Raw genomic sequence first — 23,943 nt, forward strand, 5'->3', positions numbered from 1 at the left:
ACGGGCCTCCGTTTCACCCGCTTCCTCAAGTTTCTTTTTTGTGAAGAAAAAGGATGGAGGTCTGCGCCCGTGTATTGATTACCGCGGTCTCAATCAGATCACAGTGAAGTACAGCTATCCACTTCCTCTGATTGCGACTATGACGGAGTCACTGCACGGTGCGCAGTTCTTTACAAAATTGGATCTTAGGAGCGCATATAACTTGGTGCGCATTCGAGAGGGCGATGAATGGAAGACAGCGTTTAGCACGACTTCCGGACACTACGAGTATCTAGTCATGCCATATGGGTTGATGAATGCTCCCTCAGTCTTCCAATCCTTCGATCGATGAGATTTTCCGGGACATGCAGGGACAGGGAGTAGTTGTGTACATCGACGACATTCTGGTGTATAGTCCTACCCGTGCTGAGCATGTAGCCCTGGTGCGCCGAGTATTGAGGAGGCTGTTGGAGCATGACCTATATGTCAAGGCAGAGAAATGTCTGTTTTTCCAGAAGTCGGTCTCCTTTCTGGGTTACCAGTTATCTGCGTCAGGGGTGAAGATGGAGGTAGACCGGGTGTCAGCTGTGCGTAATTGGCAGACCCCAACCACTGTGAAGGAGGTGCAACGGTTCTTGGGTTTTGCGAATTATTACCGGAGGTTTATCCGGGGTTTTGGACAGGTGGCAGCTCCCATAACGTCTCTGTTAAAGGGGGGTCCGGTGCGCTTGCGGTGGTCAGCTGAGGCGGACAGGGCATTTGGGAGACTAAAGGACCTGTTTACCTCGGCGCCGGTGTTGGCGCATCCGGATCCCTCTTTACCGTTCCAAGTAGAGGTGGACGCGTCAGAGGCCGGGATAGGGGCCGTTCTTTCCCAGCGTTCTGGCACTCCACCTAAACTCCGCCCCTGTGCGTTCTACTCAAAGAAGCTCAGTCCGGCGGAGCGGAATTATGACGTAGGAGACAGGGAGCTGTTAGCCGTGGTACAGGCCCTAAAGGTGTGGCGGCATTGGCTCGAGGGGGCTCAACACCCTTTCCTCATTCTAACTGACCATCGTAACCTGGAGTACATCCGGGCAGCTAGGAGACTGAATCCTCGCCAGGCTCGCTGGACTATGTTCCTAGCCCGGTTTGTGTTTAAAATCACATACATCCCTGGGTCCCAGAACGGGAAGGCAGATGCTCTGTCTCGGCGGTATGACGCAGAGGAGAGGTCAGTTGAGTCCACGCCCATACTACCGGAGTCTTGTCTGGTTGCTCCGGTGGTGTGGGAGGTTGATGGTGAGATCGAGCGGGCGTTACGCACCGACCGAGTCCTCCACAGTGTCCTGTGGGTCGGACGTACGTTCCGCTCGAGGTACGCGATCGCCTCATTTGTTGGGCTCATACGTCCCCCTCCTCTGGCCATCCGGGTATCGGCCGGACAGTGCACTGTCTTAGCACGAAGTACTGGTGGCCAACGTTAGCTAGGGATGTGAGGATTTATGTCCTCCTGTTCGGTGTGTGCCCAGTGTAAGGCGCCCAGACATTTGCCCAGGGGTAAGTTACAACCCCTGCCTATTCCACAACGACCCTGGTCCCACCTCTCGGTGGATTTTGTTACCGACCTTCCCCCCTCACAGGGGAATACTACCATCCTGGTCGTTGTGGATCGGTTCTCTAAGGCCTGTCGTCTCCTTCCCATGCCGGGTCTACCCACTGCCCTACAGACCGCTGAGGCTCTGTTCACCCATGTCTTCCGGCATTACGGGGTACCCGAGGATATAGTGTCTGACCGAGGCCCCCAGTTCACCTCTAGAGTGTGGAGAGCATTTATGGAACGGTTGGGGGTTTCGGTAAGCCTTACCTCGGGGTACCACCCGGAGAGTAATGGGCAGGTTGAACGTGTCAACCAGGATGTGGGTAGGTTTCTGAGGTCATACTGTCAGGGCCGGCCGGAGGAGTGGGCGAGATATGTGCCCTGGGCCGAGATGGCACAGAACTCTCTTCGCCACTCCTCCACCCAACTAACCCCTTTTCAGTGTGTGTTAGGGTACCAGCCGGTTCTGGCACCATGGCATGAGAGCCAGATCGAGGCCCCCGCTGTGGATGAGTGGGTGCGGCGCTCGGAGGAGACGTGGGACGCTGCACACGTCCATCTGCAGCGTGCCATACGTCGACAGAAGACGAGCGCCGACCTACACCGCAGTGAGGGGCCAGTGTACGCACCTGGAGATCGAGTCTGGCTCTCAACCAGAAACCTGCCCCTCCGCCTGCCCTGCCGGAAGCTGGGTCGGCGGTTTGTGGGGGCCATTTAAAGTCCTGAGGAGATTGAACGAGGTGAGTTATAGGTTAGAACTACCTGTTGATTACAAAAATATTAACCCCTCGTTCCATGTGTCTCTCCTCAGGCCGGTGGTAGCTGGTCCACTCCAGGACTTTGAGATTGAGGAGACTCCTCCGCCCCGTTGGACATCGAGGGGCTCCGGCGTACACCGTGAGGTCCATCCTGGATTCTAGACGCCGGATGGGGGTCTTCAATATCTCGTGGAGTGGGAGGGGTACGGCCCGGAGGAGCGGTGCTGGGTGCCAAGGAGGGACGTATTAGACCAGTCCCTACTGACCGATTTCCATCGGGGTCATCCTGCGCGCCCTGCTCCGCGTCGTCCGGGTCGTCCCCGAGCTCCGGGTCGGCGCACGGCTGGAGCCGCGCGTCAAGGGGGGGGTACTGTCACGGTTTCGGCCGAGGCTGCTCCTCTTCCTTGTTCGGGCAGGCTTCGGCGGTCGTCGTCTCCGGAGTACTAGCTGCCACCGTTCTATGTTTCATGTTCATTTGGTTTTGTCTGTTCATAACACCTGTCCCTTATTTGTGTCTTAATTGTTCCCTTATTTAGTTTCGTGTGTTTGGGTCAGGTGTTATGCGTGATTGTGAATGTCAGCTTGCCTCTACGTGTTTGGTTCTCTCGTTATTGTGTTTCGAGAGCTCGCACTGCGTGCGCTTTTCTTGTTGTTACCGCACTGTTGGTTTCGTGCGTAATTGTTCGCGCCACCCGGTTGGGTTGGCGACTTATTTGTGTTTGGACTCTAGTAAAGATCTGTTGAAGTCCTCCTGGTTTCCTGCACCTGATTCCTACTATTCCACCCACCACACTCTGACAGTAGGCTTATTATCTTGGTAGGCTTATTATCTTGGTAGGCTTATTCTTTTGAGTTTCTTTGGAGTTTCACCTCCTTATTCCTCGTAGCAGTGGTGCAGTGATTCATGTGCATTATTCAGACAGGAAGCCATGGGATACGTCCCAAGTGGTAGCGTATTCCCTATTTGGTGCACTACTTTTGACTAGAGCCATATTCCCTAAAAGTAGTGCACTAAATAGAGAATAGGGTGCCATTTGGGATTTAACCATAATGACATAAAATGGTCTAGGATTAGATAACGATCTCTCTGTGATCTTATTATCAGCCATGTTGATCCAGGTAAATTATAATGCAAATACAGTCCGTTTGATTATCTGACTCAGGGGATCTCCTAGGACAGGGTTCTTCAATTCCGGTCCTGGAGGGCCGAAACACCTCTGTTTTTCATCCTCTCCTTCTAATCAGGGGCTAATTCAGACCTGGGACACCAGGTGAGTGCAATTAACTACCAGGTAGAAATAAAAAACAGAAGTGTTTCGGCCCTCCAGGACCAGAATTGAAGAACCCTGGACTAGAATGACCTACTGTACCTAGGGAACTGCATGTCCTAACCCAGGGGTAGCCTACATATTGCTTTTTGCTACGAATGAGAAATGAAATGGCAGTGGTAATAATAACAGTGTCTATAAAAAAAAAGACAGAGGTGCATGGGGTGCAGACAGCCTGGTAATTCAGGGGGAAATGAAATGTCAACGTGATGGGGAAGGAGTTAGAGAGGCTGTAATTGCGGAGTTCATGACAAGTAGCTTAGTCTTGGAGACTTCAGGACAATATAATGCCATTAATTCCAGGTTGTGCTGTGGAGAGGAGGTACCAGGGGTTTGTGGAAGGTGCAATTATTTTGGAAATGTATTCCTTGATCCTGTTATTAGAAGCCCTAGCACCATTCAGTTCCTGTAATTTGGCAAGTTGGAGAGGTCCAGGGGAGGAGTGTCTGCAGATAGATATCTGAGAGGAGCAGTACAGTCACAGTGGCTTGTAGAAAGTGATAAGGAACCAGCAGTACAAAGTGCTGAATCCATCAGTCATTTACCGCAGAGTATACTTTCTGCCGAAACCTTTAATGTGACTTTCATACAAGCAGCACAATGAGGCTCACAGGGATGTAATCACATCTCTCTCTGTCCCCCTCTGTGTTTTGACTGCTATTCTGAGCCAATTTCAGTGACGAATGGCAGAGTGACAGTACTGCGACAGGCCTCTACTTACCCAACTCTCTGTTCCTCTACATCGTTGTTAAAAGAGAGTGGATTGGTTCTGATTGGGGAGCATCATACGGGGCAGTGCCTAAAATAGCCACCCTCTGACAGTTGCTTGGCAGAGGCAGAGGCAGAGGTTAGAGTTTTTATGTTTCTCTCTCTGCCCTTGAATAGATAACACAGTGATGACGTAACACGGTGATGACGTAACACGGTGATGACGTAACACGGTGATGACGTAACAGTAAGACTGTGCGGTATGATGGCTCTGTCTAACGGAAGTCCAGCTAACCCCTAAGGGACATTTTTTGCTGTGTCACTGTAACTGACTGTGTTTTGTCCTCTCCTTTCTCCACAGGTGGTGGTGAAGACACGGACTGAGTACCAAACGGACCAGAAAAAATCAAAGATGAAGGTGCCCAAGGTGGAGGAGTTCACCATCAGCTTCACTGATGGAGTGTCAGAGAGACTCAAGGTACTCGGAAAGTTAATTTCTTAATTCACTGAGACAGACCAACTCTTCCCTCAGCGCTAAGATGCTACTTCGCTACGTTGCTGCCTGCTAGCGTTGTTAATATTAGAATTCCGCTCCGTTAAGCACATATAGTGTTCCTGAGGAGTTATCTTTCAGAATGCATCAGTTTCACTGGAAGCGGATGTAAGTTCAATTCCTTAGGTGCTGTACAGGGAACAAAATAGTAATTGGGTTATCATGGTAGCCAGATCTCATGCATAAGCTCATGAGAATCTCTGAAAAACTTGAGCTAGCAAGCTGAACGTCCATGTGAATATAACAGTGTGTGATCCACAGTACCTGAGAACATACTGGATGTTTCTTCTGGACTTATTACACATTATTAACATACGAAGCAGATACCCAGGTTGAAATGGAAATGGACCTGTAGTTTCTTATAGATCCACTCTGTCACTAACAGTGAGAGGAGACCCAGACCATAGAGTGAAATGGATTGACCTCATCCATAATTAACACACACTCTGCTTTCATTGGCCTCAATAGCAGCGGTCATTGTTCCCTCGGCACATCAAATCAATGGGCTGCAATCGCTTATACAGTCCTGAGAGTGAGGGCTAGGGCTGGGAATTGCCAGGGACCTCACAATATGATATTATCAATAGACTTACTATTGCAATTCCCAGGATTCTATAGGTATTGCGATCAAATACTGTAATGTTTTTGCGATTTGATGTTACCAAAATATTTCCCATATGTCCCGTGTGGCTCAGTTGGTAGAGCATGGCACTTGCAACACCAGGCTTGTGGGTTTGATTCCCACGGGGGACCAGTACGGAAAAGTAAAAAAATGTATGCGCTCACTACTGTAAGTCACTCTGGATAAGAGCGTCTGCTAAATGACTAAATGTCCTATTGCTCAGTATGTCTTCTGCAGAAAGAGAAAATGAGTTTTGATCAGTCATGGAAATAAAAGTATTGAAAACATGTTGGCTCACTATTTAAAAAGAAGATGGAGAACAAGCTATAGGATGAAAAATACTGGAGTTTTGGCGCAGGTACAGCCGACTAGCGCTAGCTAACGCTATCTAGCGAAACCACACAACAAAAATATAGAAATATTTTAGCAAATCGATACTTGGAGTCAAAATATCAACATAATATCATCCGAAATAATATTGTGATATGTAACTGTATTGATTTTTTCCCCACATCACTAGTCAGGGCTATAACCATTTTAGGTGCTGTTTAATGTTGATGGAAGAGAAGGTTCTGCAGAGTGTTTGACTATAATTATGTTGCCGTTAAATGTCATTTGAGGAGGAAGAGAGAGAGAATGAAATATTCAACACAAACAGGCTGTGAAGCTTGTCTGAGTGGGATTGTGACTGACTGAGAGGCGGATCTCTCCTGTCTTGCTCCCTCTGTGGCAGAGTGGAGAGGCTTGATCGACCATGCCTGGCCTTCCCTCCCACAGCTGGGAGATGAGACGGAGGTATTTGACCTGGAAACAAGGAGAGCCCTCTCTTGCAGACTGCATGGCGCAATGCGCTATCAACTTCTGTTTGGTGGAGGGGAATTCAAATGAGAGCCTTTTTTTTATAACTCAGTCTGATGTGTGTGCTGTAGGATCTTTTTGGGGGGCTGCCTGCCTTGCATGACTGATGGAGCTGAATGGACAGGGGTGTTTTCTGACTATCATCCCAGCCTAGCGCTGACTGTGTAGAAAGCTCACACATCGTCTCGCCATAGCAGATTGTGTTGATGGATGAAGCGCTCAAAGTATATATGCCTCACCTCCCTGCGATTGCTCCCAGTTGAGTTGAGCGTGGCCAAATTCCCCATTGTTACTTTATCCGGGAACAGGGGGAGGAACGTCTTCCTTCATTAAACACACAAAACAAAAGAAGACGGAGGTCTCTTGGTATCTGATGCAGCAAAGCGTAACATATTAACATATCATGTCTATTGCACTCCACACTGCCCTTTCCCACCTGGACAAGAGGAACACCTACGTGAGAATGCTATTAATTGACTACAGCTCAGCGTTCAACACCATAGTGCCGTCAAAGCTCATAACTAAGCTAAGGACCCTGGGACTAAACACCTCCCTCTGCAACTGGATCCTGGACTTCCTGACGGGCCGCCCCCAGGTGTTAAGGGTAGATAACAACACATCTGCCACCCTGATCCTCAACACGGGGGCCCCTCAGGGGTGTGTGCTCAGTCCCCTGCTGTACTCCCTGTTCACCCATGACTGGATGGCCAGGCACAACTCCAACACCATCATTACGTTTGCAGACGACACAACAGTGGTAGACCTGATCACCAACAACGATGAGACAGCCTATAGGGAGGAGATCAGAGACCTGGCCGTGTGGTGCCAGGATAACAATCTCTCCCTTAACGTGATCAAGACAAAGGAGATGATTGTGGACTACAGGAAAAAAAAGAGGACTGAGCACGCCCCCATTCTCATCGACGGGGCTGTAGTGGAACAGGTTGAGAGCTTCAAGTTCCTTGGTGTCCACATCACCAACAAACTATCATGGTCCAAACACACCAAGACAGTCGTGAAGAGGGCACGACAAAGCCTATTCCCCCTCAGGAGATTTGGCATGGGTCCTCAGATCCTCAAAAAGTTCTACAGCTGCACCATCGAGAGCATCCTGACTGGTTGCATCACTGCCTGGTATGGAAACTGCTCGGCCTCAGACCGCAAGGCACTACAGAGGGTAGTGCGTACGGCCCAGTACATCACTGGGGCCAAGCTTCCTGCCTTCCAGGACCTCTATACCAGGCGGTGTCAGAGGAAGGCCCTAAAAATTATCAAAGACTCCAGCCACCCTAGTCATAGACTGTTCTCTGTGCTACCGCAAGAGCAAGCAGTACTGGAGCGCCAAGTCTAGGCCCAAAAGGCTTCTTAACAGCTTCTACCCCCAAGCCATAAGACTCCTGAACAGCTAATCATGGCTACCTGGACTATTTGCATTGCAAATAGTCCAGGTAGCCAACAGTAGACAGTTGCAGCCAACAGTATTTTTCAGTGACAACACGTTTCTGGTGGTGGCCTTCTTCCGTTACACACAGGTGTTCGGAGCATGCTAGATAGCTAATTTGTATAGGTGGTCCCTCCATCTGCATGGAGATGTGGCCATGTGGGGACACTAACCCTAACCCTAACCCTATAAAGGTGTGTGTCCATTTCTCGCTGATATGAAAGGTAAGGTCCTTATGCTTCTAAAACTGTACTGCAAGCGATGCGTGTTAATGTTCAGACCGAGCGTCAGGGCTCCTAACAAAACTCCCCCGTACGGAAGACGCCTTCGTCCAATGGCTCTTATCTGTAATGTAATGGAACTGAGAGACATGAACAATGGCTAACTCTCCCCGTGTGCACATGAGTATAGAGAAAATGACATGAAAGAGCAGGGAGCTGAGCTGAGACGCCTCTCTCTCTGTCAAGGGACTCAGTAGAATGAGAATGAAAGGCAGGTGCAGGCTGGGTGTCTCAGCTAGCAGATGAAATCTCCACATATCCAACAATACTGGCAGATCCCTGAGGCTGTTTAGTCGGCCATTTTATCAGGAGACAGAGCGAGAGAGAGAGCGAGAGAGAGAGAGAGCATAGAGTAGTAGAGAGTAGTAGAGAGTATAGAGTAGTAGAGAGTATAGAGTAGTATAGCGTATAGAGAGTATAGAGTAGTAGAGATTAGTATAGAGTATAGAGTAGTATGGAGTATAGAGTAGTAGACAGTATAGAGTAGTATAGATTAGTAGAGAGTATAGAGTAGTAGAGAGTAAAGAGTAGTAGAGAGTATAGCGTAGTAGAGATTAGTTGAGAGTATAGAATAGTAGAGAGTATAGAGTAGTCGATAGTATAGAGTAGTAGAGAGTATAGAGTATAATAATAATATGCCATTTAGCAGACGCTTTTATCCAAAGCGACTTACAGTCATGCGTGCATACATTTTTTTGTGTATGGGTGGTCCCGGGGATCGAACCCACTACCTTGGCGTTACAAGCGCCGTGCTCTACCAGCCGAGCTACAGAGGACCACGTAGTAGTAGAGAGTATAGAGTAGTAGTGAGTAGTATAGAGTATAGAGTAGTAGAGAGTAGTAGAGAGTATAGAGAAGTAGAGATTAGTAGAGAGTATAGAGTAGTAGAGAGTATAGAGTAGTATAGAGTATAGAGTAGTAGACAGTATAGAGTAGTAGAGAGTATAGAGTAGTAGACAGTATAGAGTAGTAGAGAGTATAGAGTAGTAGAGAGTATAGAGTAGTATAGAGTATAGGGTAGTAGAGAGTATAGAGTAGTAGACAGTATAGAGTAGTAGAGAGTATAGAGTAGTAGACAGTATAGAGTAGTAGAGAGTATAGAGTAGTAGAGAGTATAGAGTAGTAGAGAGTATAGAGTAGTATAGAGTATAGATTAGTAGAGAGTATAGAGTAGTAGAGAGTATATTTTAGTAGAGAGTATATTTTAGTAGAGAGTATAGATTAGTAGAGAGTATAGAGTAGTAGACAGTATAGAGTAGTAGAGAGTATAGAGTAGTAGAGAGTATAGAGTAGTAGAGAGTATAGAGTAGTATAGAGTATAGATTAGTAGAGAGTATAGAGTAGTAGAGAGTATAGAGTAGTAGAGAGTATAGATTAGTAGAGAGTATAGATTAGTAGAGAGTATAGATTAGTAGAGAGTATAGAGTAGTAGAGAGTATAGAGTAGTAGAGAGTATAGAGTAGTAGAGAGTATAGATTAGTAGAGAGTATAGAGTAGTAGAGAGTATAGATTAGTAGAAAGTATAGAGTAGTATAGAGTATAGATTAGTAGAGAGTATAGAGTAGTAGAGAGTATAGATTAGTAGAGAGTATAGAGTAGTATAGAGTATAGATTAGTAGAGAGTGTAGATACAATGTGTTTGTTCATGTGTGGGTGTTAAGAGACAACACATTTTTCAGATTGTGAGGCATCACATTGATTTACATGGCTTCTCTGTGGAACTGTACATTTGTAAATATGTTAAACAGAAAACGATCATTTCTAGACTCGATTTCCACATAGAGGCTTTTCTCATTGGCTCTGCCACACAACTGAGGCCAGTCAATGGCCAGTATGGATCAGCCTGTTCTGTGACAGTCAGTCCTCCAGTCAGGAGCTGTGTTGTGGCCTGCGGCCAGCAGCAATCCTCCTCCAGACTATAATTTATGACTATCCTCTCGTCTGTCACTTGCGCCTTACGAGGGCTGCAGCCCTGCGTTTCTAAAATGCCAGTAAATACAAACACCCACTCACCCACTCACTCACTCACTCACCCTGGAGCCATAGAAACACTGCCAGGTCCTAGTGGTAGCCAATTAGAGACACCTCCATGGTTAACGCTGGCCATTGATTGGTTGGATTAATCATCCATGCTGTTCCTGGGCAGCCCTGACCCCCCAGCCCAGTTTAGCGGCCAGTGGTGCTGACTGACTGCCTGCCTGTCAGTGTTCCGATGATCGAACGCTTTCAGTTATTCCGATTACAGCTGGGTCCTCCTCCACACTCTCTGGGACATAGAATCTATCAACATGTCATTGCATGGGGAGGTTTCACTTTGAATGGTTATGTCATGAGTGGATAGGAGGCATTGCATGATAGCTAAGATTGAACATGTGGAAATACTGTTACAATTAATTACTTTCCCCTTTATTGTCCCTCCCCCTCCACATGTACAAACAGATACACGCAATGGGTTATGTGGGCTACAGATGGGAAATACTATATGTAAATGTATTACTTCTATTCACTGTTCCATTGGACCAAAAGGAATAACAAAAGACGGTTGGTAGTGTGTGCCAAAGGGGCAATTTATTTTTGTAATTTGTCATTTAAAAAAGGACAGCATATTCAAGCTGCCGCGGGGGCCAAGGGTTTTTGTGTGTGAGCAATGCATGAGATAATTTATAGCACCAGATGGCTTTTCCTCTGTTCTAACAGTGATTAACCCTACCGCTCAGCGTCCTCCAATACCTCGCAATCATTACATCTGAATATGGAGCTAACGTTAAAACTTTCTCCCTAATGATGTGTTCTGTATAATGTTTCAGGATAAATTCAATTATCCGCCAATTTTACCTGGCTTACTTTCTGTAATCTGGTTTTCAAGAGTAACACTCCCCGCGGAAATGATTTGATCATTTGATTTATTGGTGATGTGGAAATAGGGACACACTGTCATTGAGGAGGTAGCATAAGGATATGTAATTGTAATTCAGGCTGAAGTGTCCCAGTCCTTGTTTCTGGTTTGTGTGGCTTTGACACTTTCCATGAGCACTGTACATGTTGTGAGGCCATGATGACAGTGGGACTCTAATTGACTGCTGTGTTCTGTCAGAACCCTCTCCTCCATCTCTGGCCCGGTGAGCTTGGGGAGCAATTTGTGACTCCAGATACAGAACACTTCCTGGTTTCTCTCTGTCTGTTTCTCTCCTCCTCCGCTCTCTCTCTCTCTCTCTCTCTCTCTCTCTCTCTCTCTCTCTCTCTCTCTCTCTCTCTCTCTCTCTCTCTCTCTCTCTCTCTCTCTCTCTCTCTCTCTCTCTCTACTATACATCATTACATTTCGGCCAACTGGTCTGAGGATCCATTGGCACAGTGGTACAGTGGTGGTTGAGCCGCTGCCCAGAAGGACCAGCCTTGTTGTTATGCCACCGATGATGATCTTGGAGAGTGGCCCAGTGGAGTAGGCATTAGGCACTAGGTACTAAGCAGTAGGGAGAACACAGCCAGGCAGGCAAGGCCCACAGAGGGCCATGTGAAACCCCCTTCATCTCCTCATCAAGCTGCTCCCTCCTCTCCACATCCACATCCAGCAGCACCTAGCTTCACATAATAAGGTGTGATTGTGAGGCGCTGGAGACTGACTGACAGGAAGATATTAATGAGCGTGTCTGAGGGATGTAAACAGGAGGTTTGAGGAGTGTTTAGTTGTTCTTTACCAAGCCTGGGGCGTGTCGTCGGGTACATTTCCTCCAAGCCCCAGATCAACACCCCAGCATTAATATCATATCTCCTCTTCTCCTAAACAATTATATTTCTCCGAAATGCAGCTCATTTAGAAAAATGTAATTATTCTTGTTTGCATATCCTCGTTAGTGGCGTGTTTACCCAGAACAGGCAGAAGGTAGAAGCAAGGATCACTTAATAACCAACACACTATCACAGCCTATTGTGAAATAGACACAAATTACACAATTATCGTTCTCCATAATGCATTTATGTACGTTACACAAATTCCAATTTGTTGTGGCTAACGTTAGCTAGGTTAGCTAGGTGGCTAACGTTAGCTGGGTTAGGGGTTAAGGTTAGGGTTAGAGGTTAAGGTTAGGGTTATGGGTTAGGGCGAGGGGTTAAGGTTAGGGTTAGAGTTAGGCAACATGCTAAGTAGTTAAAGGGTTAAGGTTAGGGTTAGCTACAATGCTAGCTAAGTAGTTAAAAAGTAGTAAGTTGTTGCAGAGTTGATAATTAGCTAAAATGCTAAAGTTGTCTGTGATGTAATTTGAACATGCAACATTTGGGTTGCTAGACGGTCGCGTTATACACCCACCCATTCTCCCCGACCAACCCACCCACCCTCCCCGATCAACCTCCCTCCTATCATTTCTGTCTTAAGTAACCTACTGTCTTTATCTGTGATTAAAATGCACTGTATACAAAATAATGTACTGCACACAGAAAAATACACTTTTTCATGTGCCTGTCATGAATTTCCAATAAACTATTCATGTTTATTTAAAAAATAATCTGTGATACTGGGTTGCAATAATGGGATTGTGTATATCAAATGCCATCACTCGGTGTGAGAGAGTGCCATGCTGTCAGAAAACAAGATGGATTAGATTGGACTGTACGGTACGGTACAAATATCTTTATTCTCTATTGGGATCCCATGATGGTAGCTAGTCCACCTGGAGTCCATACAACAAACTGGCCTGAAATATCAGATGTTTCAGAATTAAAGTTGTACATATTGCTGTTTTGAGCTGTCTGTTCATCTCAACAGGAGAGAGTCTGTTTGTACTTTGTGGTTGTTCTAGACCAGGGATGGGCAACTGGCGGCCCGCGGGCCACCCCCATTTTGAAGGCCCTCAATTCATTAAAAAAATATATAAATATATGAACGGTATATACACTGAACAAAAATATAAATGCAACATGTAAAGTGTTGGTCCCATGTACACAATTCCTGGAAGCTGAAAATGTTCCAGTTCTTCCATGGCCTGCATACTCACCAGACATGTCACCCATTGAGCATGTTTGGGATGCTCTGGAAAGACGTGTACGACAGCGTGTTCCAGGTCCTGCCAATATCCATCAACTTCGCACAGCCATTGAAGAGGAGTGTGACAACATTCCACAGGCCACAATCAACAGCCTGATCAACTCTATGCGAAGGAGATGTGTTGCGCTGCATGAGGCAAATGGTGGTCACACCAGATAGTGACTAGTTTTCTGATCCACGCCCCTACTTTTTTTTAAGGTACACTACATGACCAAAAGTATGTGGACATCTACTCGTCGAACATCTCATTCCAAAATCATGGGCATTAATATGGAGTTGGTCCCCCCTTTGCTGCTATAACAGCCTCCACTCTTCTGGGAAGGCTTTCCACTAGATGTTTGAACATTGCTACAGGGACTTGCTTCCATTCAGCCGCAAGAGCATTAGTGAGGTCTGGGCACTGATGTTGGGCGATTAGGCCTGGCTCGCAGTCTGCGTTCCAATTCATCCCAAAGGTGTTCGATGGGGTTGAGGTCAGGGCTCTATGCAGGCCAGTCAAGTTCTTCCACACTGATCTCGACAAACCATTTCTGTATGGACCTCACTTTGTGCAAGGGGGCATTGTCATGCTGAAACAGGAAAGGGCCTTCCCCAAACTGTTGCCACAAAGTTGGAAGCACATCTTCTGTAAACCCCCCCTATCTTGTCACAACACAACTGATTGGCTCAAACGCATTAAGAAGGAAAGAAATTCCACAAAGAAATTTTAAGAAGGCACACCTGTTAATTGAAATGCATTCCAGGTGACTACCTCATGAAACTGGTTGAGAGAATGCCAAGAGTGTGCAAAGCTTTCATCAAGGCAAAGGATGGCTATTTGAAGAATCTCAAATATAAAATATATGTTTATTTGTTTAACACTTTTTTGGTTACTACAATGTAGAAAATTGTACAAATAAAGAAAAACCCTTGAATGAGTAGGTGTTCTAAAACTTTTGAGGTGTAGTGTGGGGGAAAAAAGTATTTAGTCAGCCACCAATTGTGCAAGTTCTCCCACTTAAAAAGATGAGAGAGGCCTGTATTTTTCATCATAGGTACACGTCAACTATGACAGACAAAATGAGATTTTTTTTCTCCAGAAAATCACATTGTAGGATTTTTTATGAATTTATTTGCAAATTATGGTGGAAAATAAGTATTTGGTCACCTACAAACAAGCAAGATTTCTGGCTCTCACAGACCTGTAACTTCTTCTTTAAGAGGCTCCTCTGTCCTCCACTCATTACCTGTATTAATGGCACCTGTTTGAACTTGTTATCAGTATAAAAGACATCTGTCCACAACCTCAAACAGTCACACTCCAAACTCTACTATGGCCAAGACCAAAGAGCTGTCAAAGGACACCAGAAACAAAATTGTAGACCTGCACCAGGCTGGGAAGACTGAATCTGCAATAGGTAAGCAGCTTGGTTTGAAGAAATCAACTGTGGGAGCAATTATTAGGAAATGGAAGACATACAAGACCACTGATAATCTCCCTCGATCTGGGGCTCCACGCAAGATCTCACCCCGTGGGGTCAAAATGATCACAAGAATGGTGAGCAAAAATCCCAGAACCACACGGGGGGACCTAGTGAATGACCTGCAGAGAGCTGGGACCAAAGTAACAAAGCCTACCATCAGTAACACACTACGCCGCCAGGGACTCAAATCCTGCAGTGCCAGACGTGTCCCCCTGCTTAAGCCAGTACATGTCCAGGCCCGTCTGAAGTTTGCTAGAGTGCATTTGGATGATCCAGAAGAGGATTGGGAGAATGTCATATGGTCAGATGAAACCAAAATAGAACTTTTTGGTAAAAACTCAACTCGTCGTGTTTGGAGGACAAAGAATGCTGAGTTGCATCCAAAGAACACCATACCTACTGTGAAGCATGGGGGTGGAAACATCATGCTTTGGGGCTGTTTTTCTGCAAAGGGACCAGGACGACTGATCCGTGTAAAGGAAAGAATGAATGGGGCCATGTATCGTGAGATTTTGAGTGAAAACCTCCTTCCATCAGCAAGGGCATTGAAGATGAAACGTGGCTGGGTCTTTCAGCATGACAATGATCCCAAACACACCGCCCGGGCAACGAAGGAGTGGCTTCGTAAGAAGCATTTCAAGGTCCTGGAGTGGCCTAGCCAGTCTCCAGATCTGAACCCCATAGAAAATCTTTGGAGGGAGTTGAAAGTCCGTGTTGCCCAGCGACAGCCCCAAAACATCACTGCTCTAGAGGAGATCTGCATGGAGGAATGGGCCAAAATACCAGCAACAGTGTGTGAAAACCTTGTGAAGACTTACAGAAAACGTTTGATCTGTGTCATTGCCAACAAAGGGTATATAACAAAGTATTGAGAAACTTTTGTTATTGACCAAATACTTATTTTCCACCATAATTTGCAAATAAATTCATTAAAAATTCTACAATGTGATTTTCTGGATTTTTTTTTCTCATTTTGTCTGTCATAGTTGACGTGTACATATGATGAAAATTACAGGCCTCTCTCATCTTTTTAAGTGGGAGAACTTGCACAATTGGTGGCTGACTAAATACTTTTTTCCCCCACTGTATATATATATATTTTTGCTATTTTTCAAACTTTTGACTTGTACTGTATATATGTTTATATACTGTTTATAGAAAAAAAATTACTCAGTCGGGGTCTCAACTTACTGTTCCAAGTTAGAATAGTAGAATATGCTAGGTGCGATTTAGAAATGGGGTTGTGCATCTGCAGCTTTTCTCTTGTTATGTCAGTCACTGATAGTCACTCAATTTGCCCATGTCAGCTAGAATGTTTTTGATATTAGTAATCATGGTCAAATTACCGGCCGGGGGGCAACCATTGATTTTGTTGGTCAGTGTAACTCAGATATTATATTAAAAACTGCAAACATTTCTCTCCACCCTATGGCAGAATGTGTAGAATTGGAGGAAATTAGCTGTAAAACAGTTCATTTTCCTCTCTGCCCCATGGCAAAATGTGTAGAATTGCACTAAATTAACTCTAAAATGTAAAAAATGTCAAGCGGGAGGCTACAAAAATATTTTGCTCGCAACATGGGGAGGAGGGGGTTCAGACTTTCTGATTTTTTGTGGCCCTAACCCCCATCAAAGTTTCCCATCCCTGGTCTAGACATTACAGGAGAAAGCAACATGGGACATCCATTCTCCCATGACACCACGTCTCCTGTGCGTCACTCCTCCCTTTCCGTCCTCAGCCTCTTCCCTAGTGGGCATCCCCCTTCAGGTTGCTATGTAGCGCACTCCTCTAAAACCATCTCATAAGGGCTTTAGAGGGAAATCCAAGACCATTACATTCAAGAAAAAATATGGTTGTAGGTCCCTCAGTCTTACAAAGCTCCCTCCATTTTAACAGGTCTTAGCCTCAGAGATACAGTTATCTGGTCATGTGAAACTGGCAGGTATAGCCGATTTTCTTCTTCACATTATTTATCTTACAATAGAAGAAGAGCGTTTCCCTTCTGTGCCTGGCTCTGTATTGAGCGCCAGCTTAAGCACAATACCAATATGATTCACAGACAATAGGCCTTTATTCCTCAATCATAGATCTACTGATTTACTTATTGACTTATCTCCCATTGTTCTGTCAGCACCACCTGGTGCTAGAGGAAGAAGAACAGATTCTCTCTGCCTCTCTTTAGCTCTCTCTCTGCCTGTCTCTATCTCTCTCTGCCTCTATCTCTCTCTCTATGCCTCTCTCTACCTCTTTCTCTGCCTCTCTCTCTGCCTCTCTCTATACCACTCTCTGCCTCTCTCTCTCTGCCTCTCTCTATGCCTCTCTCTCTCTCTGCCTCTCTCTCTCTCTGCCTCTATCTCTGCCTCTCTCTCTCTGCCTCTCTCTCTGCCTCTCTCTCTGCCTCTCTCTCTGCCTCTCTCTCTCTGCCCCACTCTCTCTGCCCCTCTCTCTGCCTCTCTCTCTGCCTCTCTCTCTCTGCCTCTCTCTCTGCCTCTCTCTCTGCCTCTCTCTATACCTCTCTCTCTACCTCTCTCTACGCCTCTCTCTACGCCTCTCTCTCTCTCTCTCTCTCTCTCTCTCTCTCTCTCTCTCTTTCTCTGCCTCTCTCTATACCTCTCTCTCTCTCTCTCTCTCTCTCTCTCTGCCTCTCTCTCTGCCTCTCTCTATACCTCTCTCTCTGCCTCTCTCTTTGCCCCCTCTATACCTCGCTGCCTCTCTCTCTCTGCCTCTCTCTATGCCTCTCTCTGCCTCTCTCTCTGCCTCTCTTTCTGCCTCTCTCTATACCTCTCTCTCTGCCTCTCTCTATACCTCTCTCTCTGCCTCTCTCTCTCTGCCTCTCTCTCTGCCTCTCTCTCTGCCTCTCTCTCTCTGCCTCTCTCTCTGCCTCTCTCTCTCTGCCTCTCTCTCTGCCTCTCTCTCTGCCTCTCTCTCTGCCTCTCTCTCTCTGCCTCTCTCTCTCTGCCTCTCTCTCTCTGCCTCTCTCTCTCTGCCTCTCTCTCTGCCTCTCTCTCTGCCTCTCTCTCTCTGCCTCTCTCTCTCTCTCTCTCTCTCTCTCTCTCTCTCTCTCTCTCTCTCTCTCTCTCTCTCTCTCTCTCTCTCTCTCTCTCTCTCTCTCTCTCTCTCTCTCTCTCTCTCTCTCTCTCTCTCTGCCTCTCTCTATACCTCTCTCTCTCTGCCTCTCTCTCTGCCTCTCTCTATACCCCGCTGTCTCTCTCTCTCTGCCTCTCTCTCTGCCTCTCTCTCTCTGCTTCTCTCTGTCTGCCTCTCTCTCTCTCTGCCTCTCTCTATGCCTCTCTCTCTGCCTCTCTCTGCCTCTCTCTGCCTCTCTCTCTCTGCCTCTATCTCTGCCTCTCTCTCTGCAGCTCTCTCTGCCTCTCTCTCTGCCTCTCTCTATGCTTCTCTCTCTGCCTCTCTCTCTCTGTCTCTCTCGCTCTGCCTCTCTCTATGCCTCTCTCTGCCTCTCTCTCTGCCTCTCTTTCTACCTCTCTCTATACCTCTCTCTCTGCCTCTCTCTCTCTGCCTCCCTCTATGCTGCTCTCTCTCTGCCTCTCTCTCTGCCTCTCTATCTCTGCCTCTCTCTCTGCCTGTCTCTCTGCCTCTCTCTATGCCTCTCTCTCTGCCTCTCTCTCTCTGCCTCTCTCTCTGCCTCTCTCTCTCTGCCTCTCTCTCTCTGCCTCTCTCTATGCCTCTCTCTCTGCCTCTCTCTCTGCCTCTCTCTACCTCTCTCTCTCTGCCTCTCTCTATGCCTCTCTCTATGCCTCTGCCTCTCGATTTCTCCTTCTGGAACGACTATAAGAGTTTTTGCGCTCACAAATGGCTGGAAAAGTGGTCTTGCTGTGAGAGTGGGCAAGGGTTGCATTCTAACAGCATAAGGCAAGGAGACTGGAATAACAAGACAGGGTATAAAATAAAATATCAAACTGACACAAATATAGCAAAACCATATGTCTGATGGTGACAGAAATGGCACTGAAGAAACATAGCAGCCATATGTTGACATTTTCCCCCACATTCAGAACAATAAATCGAGATTTGAACAGAAACCTATTACACGGAGCCACAGCAGACTCAGCTGAACAACGTGTGGGGGAGAGGAGATTAGGGGTGATAGAACAACGTGTGGGGGAGAGGAGATTAGGGGTGATAGAACAACGTGTGGGGGAGAGGAGATTAGGGGTGATAGAACAACGTGTGGGGGAGAGGAGATTAGGGGTGATAAAGAGAAGGGGTGACAGAACATGAAAACATGCAGTTGTTGTGGGCAGGTGATGACGGAATTTTTGAGATGTCCACCCATCCACAGTAGACATCTGCAGTTGGCTCAGCTCAGGGAGACAGTGACACAATCACCTCTGATTGTTTTCTGTTTCCCCAACGTCCTCCTTGGCTGTCTGGAGAACACATCCTGACTGTACTGTACCACAGCTACTCTGACTGTACCACAGCTACTCTGTCTGTACTGTACCACAGCTACTCTGTCTGTACTGTACCACAGCTACTCTGTCTGTACTGTACCACAGCTACTCTGTCTGTACTGTACCACAGCTACTCTGACTGTACTGTACTACAGCTACTCTGTCTGTACTGTACCACAGCTACTCTGTCTGTACTGTACCACAGCTACTCTGTCTGTACTGTACCACAGCTACTCCGTCTGTACTGTACCACCGCTACTCTGTCTGTACTGTTACTGTACCACAGCTACTCTGTCTGTACTGTACCATAGCTACTCTGTCTTTACTGTACCACAGCTACTCTGTCTGTACTGTACATTTTACATTTTAGTCAATTAGCAGACGCTCATATCCAGAGCGACTTACAGTTAGTGAGTGCATACATTTTTCATACTGGCCCCCCGTGGGAATCGAACCCACAACCCTGCCGTTGCAAGCGTCATGCTCTACCATCTGAGCTACAGGAGGGCTGTACCACTGCTACCCTGACTGTGCTGTTACTATACCACAGGTTCTCTGTCTGTACTGTACCACAGGTTCTCTGTCTGTGCTGTACCACAGCTACCCTGTCTGTACTGTTCCACAGCTACTCTGTCTGTACTGTACCACAGCTACTCTGTCTGTATTGTACCACAGCTACCCTGTCTGTACTGTACCACAGCAACCTGTCTGTACTGTACCACAGCTACTCTGTCTGTATTGTACCACAGCTACCATGTCTGTACTGTACCACAGCAACCTGTCTGTACTGTACCACAGCTACTCTGACTGTAATGTACCACAGCTACTCTGTCTGTACTGTACCACAGCTACTCTGTCTGTACTGTACCACAGCTACCCTGTCTGTACTGTACCACAGCAACCTGTCTGTACTGTACCACAGCTACTCTGACTGTAATGTACCACAGCTACTCTGTCTGTACTGTACCACAGCTACTCTGTCTGTACTGTACCACAGCTACTCTGTCTGTACTGTACCACAGCTACTCTGTCTGTACTGTACCACAGATACTCTGACTGTAATGTACCACAGCTACTCTGTCTGTACTGTACCACAGCTACTCTGTCTGTACTGTACCACAGCTACTCTGTCTGTACTGTACCACAGCTACTCTGTCTGTACTGTTACTGTACCACAGCTACTCTGACTGTAATGTACCACAGCTACTCTGTCTGTACTGTACCACAGCTACTCTGTCTGTACTGTACCACAGCTACTCTGTCTGTACTGTACCACAGCTACTCTGTCTGTACTGTACCACAGCTACTCTGACTGTAATGTACCACAGCTACTCTGTCTGTACTGTACCACAGCTACTCTGTCTGTACTGTACCACAGCTACTCTGTCTGTACGGTACCACAGCTACTCTGTCTGTACTGTACCACAGCTACTCTGTCTGTACGGTACCACAGCTACTCTGTCTGTACTGTACCACAGCAACCTGTCTGTACTGTACCACAGCTACTCTGTCTGTATTGTACCACAGCTACCATGTCTGTACTGTACCACAGCAACCTGTCTGTACTGTACCACAGCTACTCTGACTGTAATGTACCACAGCTACTCTGTCTGTACTGTACCACAGCTACTCTGTCTGTACTGTACCACAGCTACTCTGTCTGTACTGTACCACAGCTACTCTGTCTGTACTGTACCACAGCTACTCTGTCTGTACTGTACCACAGCTACCCTGTATGTACTGTACCACAGCAACCTGTCTGTACTGTACCACAGCTACTCTGACTGTAATGTACCACAGCTACTCTGTCTGTACTGTACCACAGCTACTCTGTCTGTACTGTACCACAGCTACTCTGTCTGTACTGTACCACAGCTACTCTGTCTGTACTGTACCACAGCTACTCTAACTGTAATGTACCACAGCTACTCTGTCTGTACTGTACCACAGCTACTCTGTCTGTACGGTACCACAGCTACTCTGTCTGTACTGTACCACAGCTACTCTGTCTGTACTGTACCACAGCTACTCTGTCTGTACTGTACCACAGCTACTCTGACTGTACTGTACCACAGCTACTCTGACTGTACTGTACCACAGCTACTCTGACTGTACTGTTACTGTACCACAGCTACTCTGTCTGTACTGTACCACAGCTACTCTGCCTGTACTGTACCACAGCTACTCTGTCTGTACTGTACCACAGCTACTCTGTCTGCACTGTACCACAGCTACTCTGTCTGTACTGTACCACAGCTACTCTGTCTGTACTGTACCATAGCTACTCTGTCTGTACTGTACCACAGCTACTCTGTTTGTACTGTACCACAGCTACTTTTTCTCTACTGTACCACAGCTACTCTGTTTGTACTGTACCACAGCTACTTTTTCTCTACTGTACCACAGCTACTCTGTTTGTACTCTACCACAGCTACTCTGTCTGTACTGTACCACAGCTACTCTGTCTCTACTGTACCACAGCTACTCTGTTTGTACTGTACCACAGCTACTCTGTTTGTACTGTACCACAGCTACTCTGTCTGTACTGTACCACAGCTACTCTGTCTGTACTGTACCACAGCTACTCTGTCTGTACTGTACCACAGCTACTCTAACTGTAATGTACCACAGCTACTCTGTCTGTACTGTACCACAGCTACTCTGTCTGTACGGTACCACAGCTACTCTGTCTGTACTGTACCACAGCTACTCTGTCTGTACTGTACCACAGCTACTCTGTCTGTACTGTACCACAGCTACTCTGACTGTACTGTACCACAGCTACTCTGACTGTACTGTACCACAGCTACTCTGACTGTACTGTTACTGTACCACAGCTACTCTGTCTGTACTGTACCACAGCTACTCTGCCTGTACTGTACCACAGCTACTCTGTCTGTACTGTACCACAGCTACTCTGTCTGCACTGTACCACAGCTACTCTGTCTGTACTGTACCACAGCTACTCTGTCTGTACTGTACCATAGCTACTCTGTCTGTACTGTACCACAGCTACTCTGTTTGTACTGTACCACAGCTACTTTTTCTCTACTGTACCACAGCTACTCTGTTTGTACTGTACCACAGCTACTTTTTCTCTACTGTACCACAGCTACTCTGTTTGTACTCTACCACAGCTACTCTGTCTGTACTGTACCACAGCTACTCTGTCTCTACTGTACCACAGCTACTCTGTTTGTACTGTACCACAGCTACTCTGTTTGTACTGTACCACAGCTACTCTGTCTGTACTGTACCACAGCTACTCTGTCTGTACGGTACCACAGCTACTCTGTCTGTACTGTACCACAGCTACTCTGTCTGTACTGTACCACAGCTACTCTGTCTGTACTGTACCACAGCTACTCTGACTGTACTGTACCACAGCTACTCTGACTGTACTGTACCACAGCTACTCTGACTGTACTGTTACTGTACCACAGCTACTCTGTCTGTACTGTACCACAGCTACTCTGCCTGTACTGTACCACAGCTACTCTGTCTGTACTGTACCACAGCTACTCTGTCTGCACTGTACCACAGCTACTCTGTCTGTACTGTACCACAGCTACTCTGTCTGTACTGTACCATAGCTACTCTGTCTGTACTGTACCACAGCTACTCTGTTTGTACTGTACCACAGCTACTTTTTTCTCTACTGTACCACAGCTACTCTGTTTGTACTGTACCACAGCTACTTTTTCTCTACTGTACCACAGCTACTCTGTTTGTACTCTACCACAGCTACTCTGTCTGTACTGTACCACAGCTACTCTGTCTCTACTGTACCACAGCTACTCTGTTTGTACTGTACCACAGCTACTCTGTTTGTACTGTACCACAGCTACTCTGTCTGTACTGTACCACAGCTACTCTGTTTGTACTGTACCACAGCTACTCTGTTTGTACTGTACCACAGCTACTCTGTCTGTACTGTACCACAGCTACTCTGTCTGTACTGTACCACATCTACTCTGTCTGTACTGTACCACAGCTACTCTGTCTGTACTGTACCACAGCTACTCTGTTTGTACTGTACCACAGCTACTCTGTCTGTACTGTACCACAGCTACTCTGTCTGTACTGTACATTTACATTTTACATTTTTGTCATTTAGCAGACGCTCTTATCCAGAGCGACTTACAGTTAGTGAGTGCATACATTTTCATACTGGCCCCCCGTGGGAAACGAACCCACAACCCTGGCGTTGCAAGCGCCATGCTCTACCAACTGAGCTACAGGGGACTATATCATGTCCAAATGTATCTCAAATTGATTTGAACATGATTACATTTTACGTTTTAGTCAGTTAGCAGACGCTCTTATCCAGAGCGACTTACATTTGAGTGCATACATTTTTCATACTGATGCGCGACAAATGCCAATATCGGTCAAATGACCTGAATGAGATCTGTGCCACAAATGCCAAAACGCCACCACGTGACAACAGTGCAAGGGAAACCAAACCAAAGCATGTTGTTGTCATACCCCGTCCATAGACCGGCCCACAGGGCAAGGAAACCAATGTCATTGCTATTTGGGTGAACTAACTGGCCAAGAAATACACCCATGCTAATGTAAAGCTTATGGGAGGGTCAAAATTCCAGTCGGGATCAGAACAAATGAATTTACAGCCAGAATTCCAGACTCCTAAAAGATGTTGAGCAGATCGTGGTCCTGGGGAAGAATAGCAACACACACACACAGATCTCTACAGAAAGAAAATGAGAGGAGAGAGATGTCCTTAGAATGACTGAGATATTGAGATTCAGGATGGCTGGCTGCATGATGCATCCATCTCATCCCATGTTCATATCACCTTAATTAATGAGCATATCTAAGCTGTTGGTATGTAGCAATTTTTTGGTACATATTGGAAAAACACCATGATTTTCTTTACGTTTTGACACATTTCCTTTACA

General features: G+C 46.5%; 1 protein-coding gene across 1 annotated transcript in view; it reads left to right on the forward strand.

Moving 5' to 3' along the window:
• Nucleotides 1-23,943, forward strand: part of LOC121579192 (neuronal vesicle trafficking-associated protein 2-like) — a 54,065-nt gene that overhangs the window by 15,997 nt on the left and 14,125 nt on the right. The window contains exon 3 of the mRNA XM_041893562.1: nt 4,714-4,830. Coding sequence (XP_041749496.1) covers nt 4,714-4,830 — 117 coding nt within the window. The remainder of the gene's footprint in view (nt 1-4,713; nt 4,831-23,943) is intronic.

Source organism: Coregonus clupeaformis, chromosome 13, assembly GCF_020615455.1.
Source record: "Coregonus clupeaformis isolate EN_2021a chromosome 13, ASM2061545v1, whole genome shotgun sequence".
In the NCBI taxonomy this organism is placed as follows: domain Eukaryota; kingdom Metazoa; phylum Chordata; class Actinopteri; order Salmoniformes; family Salmonidae; genus Coregonus; species Coregonus clupeaformis.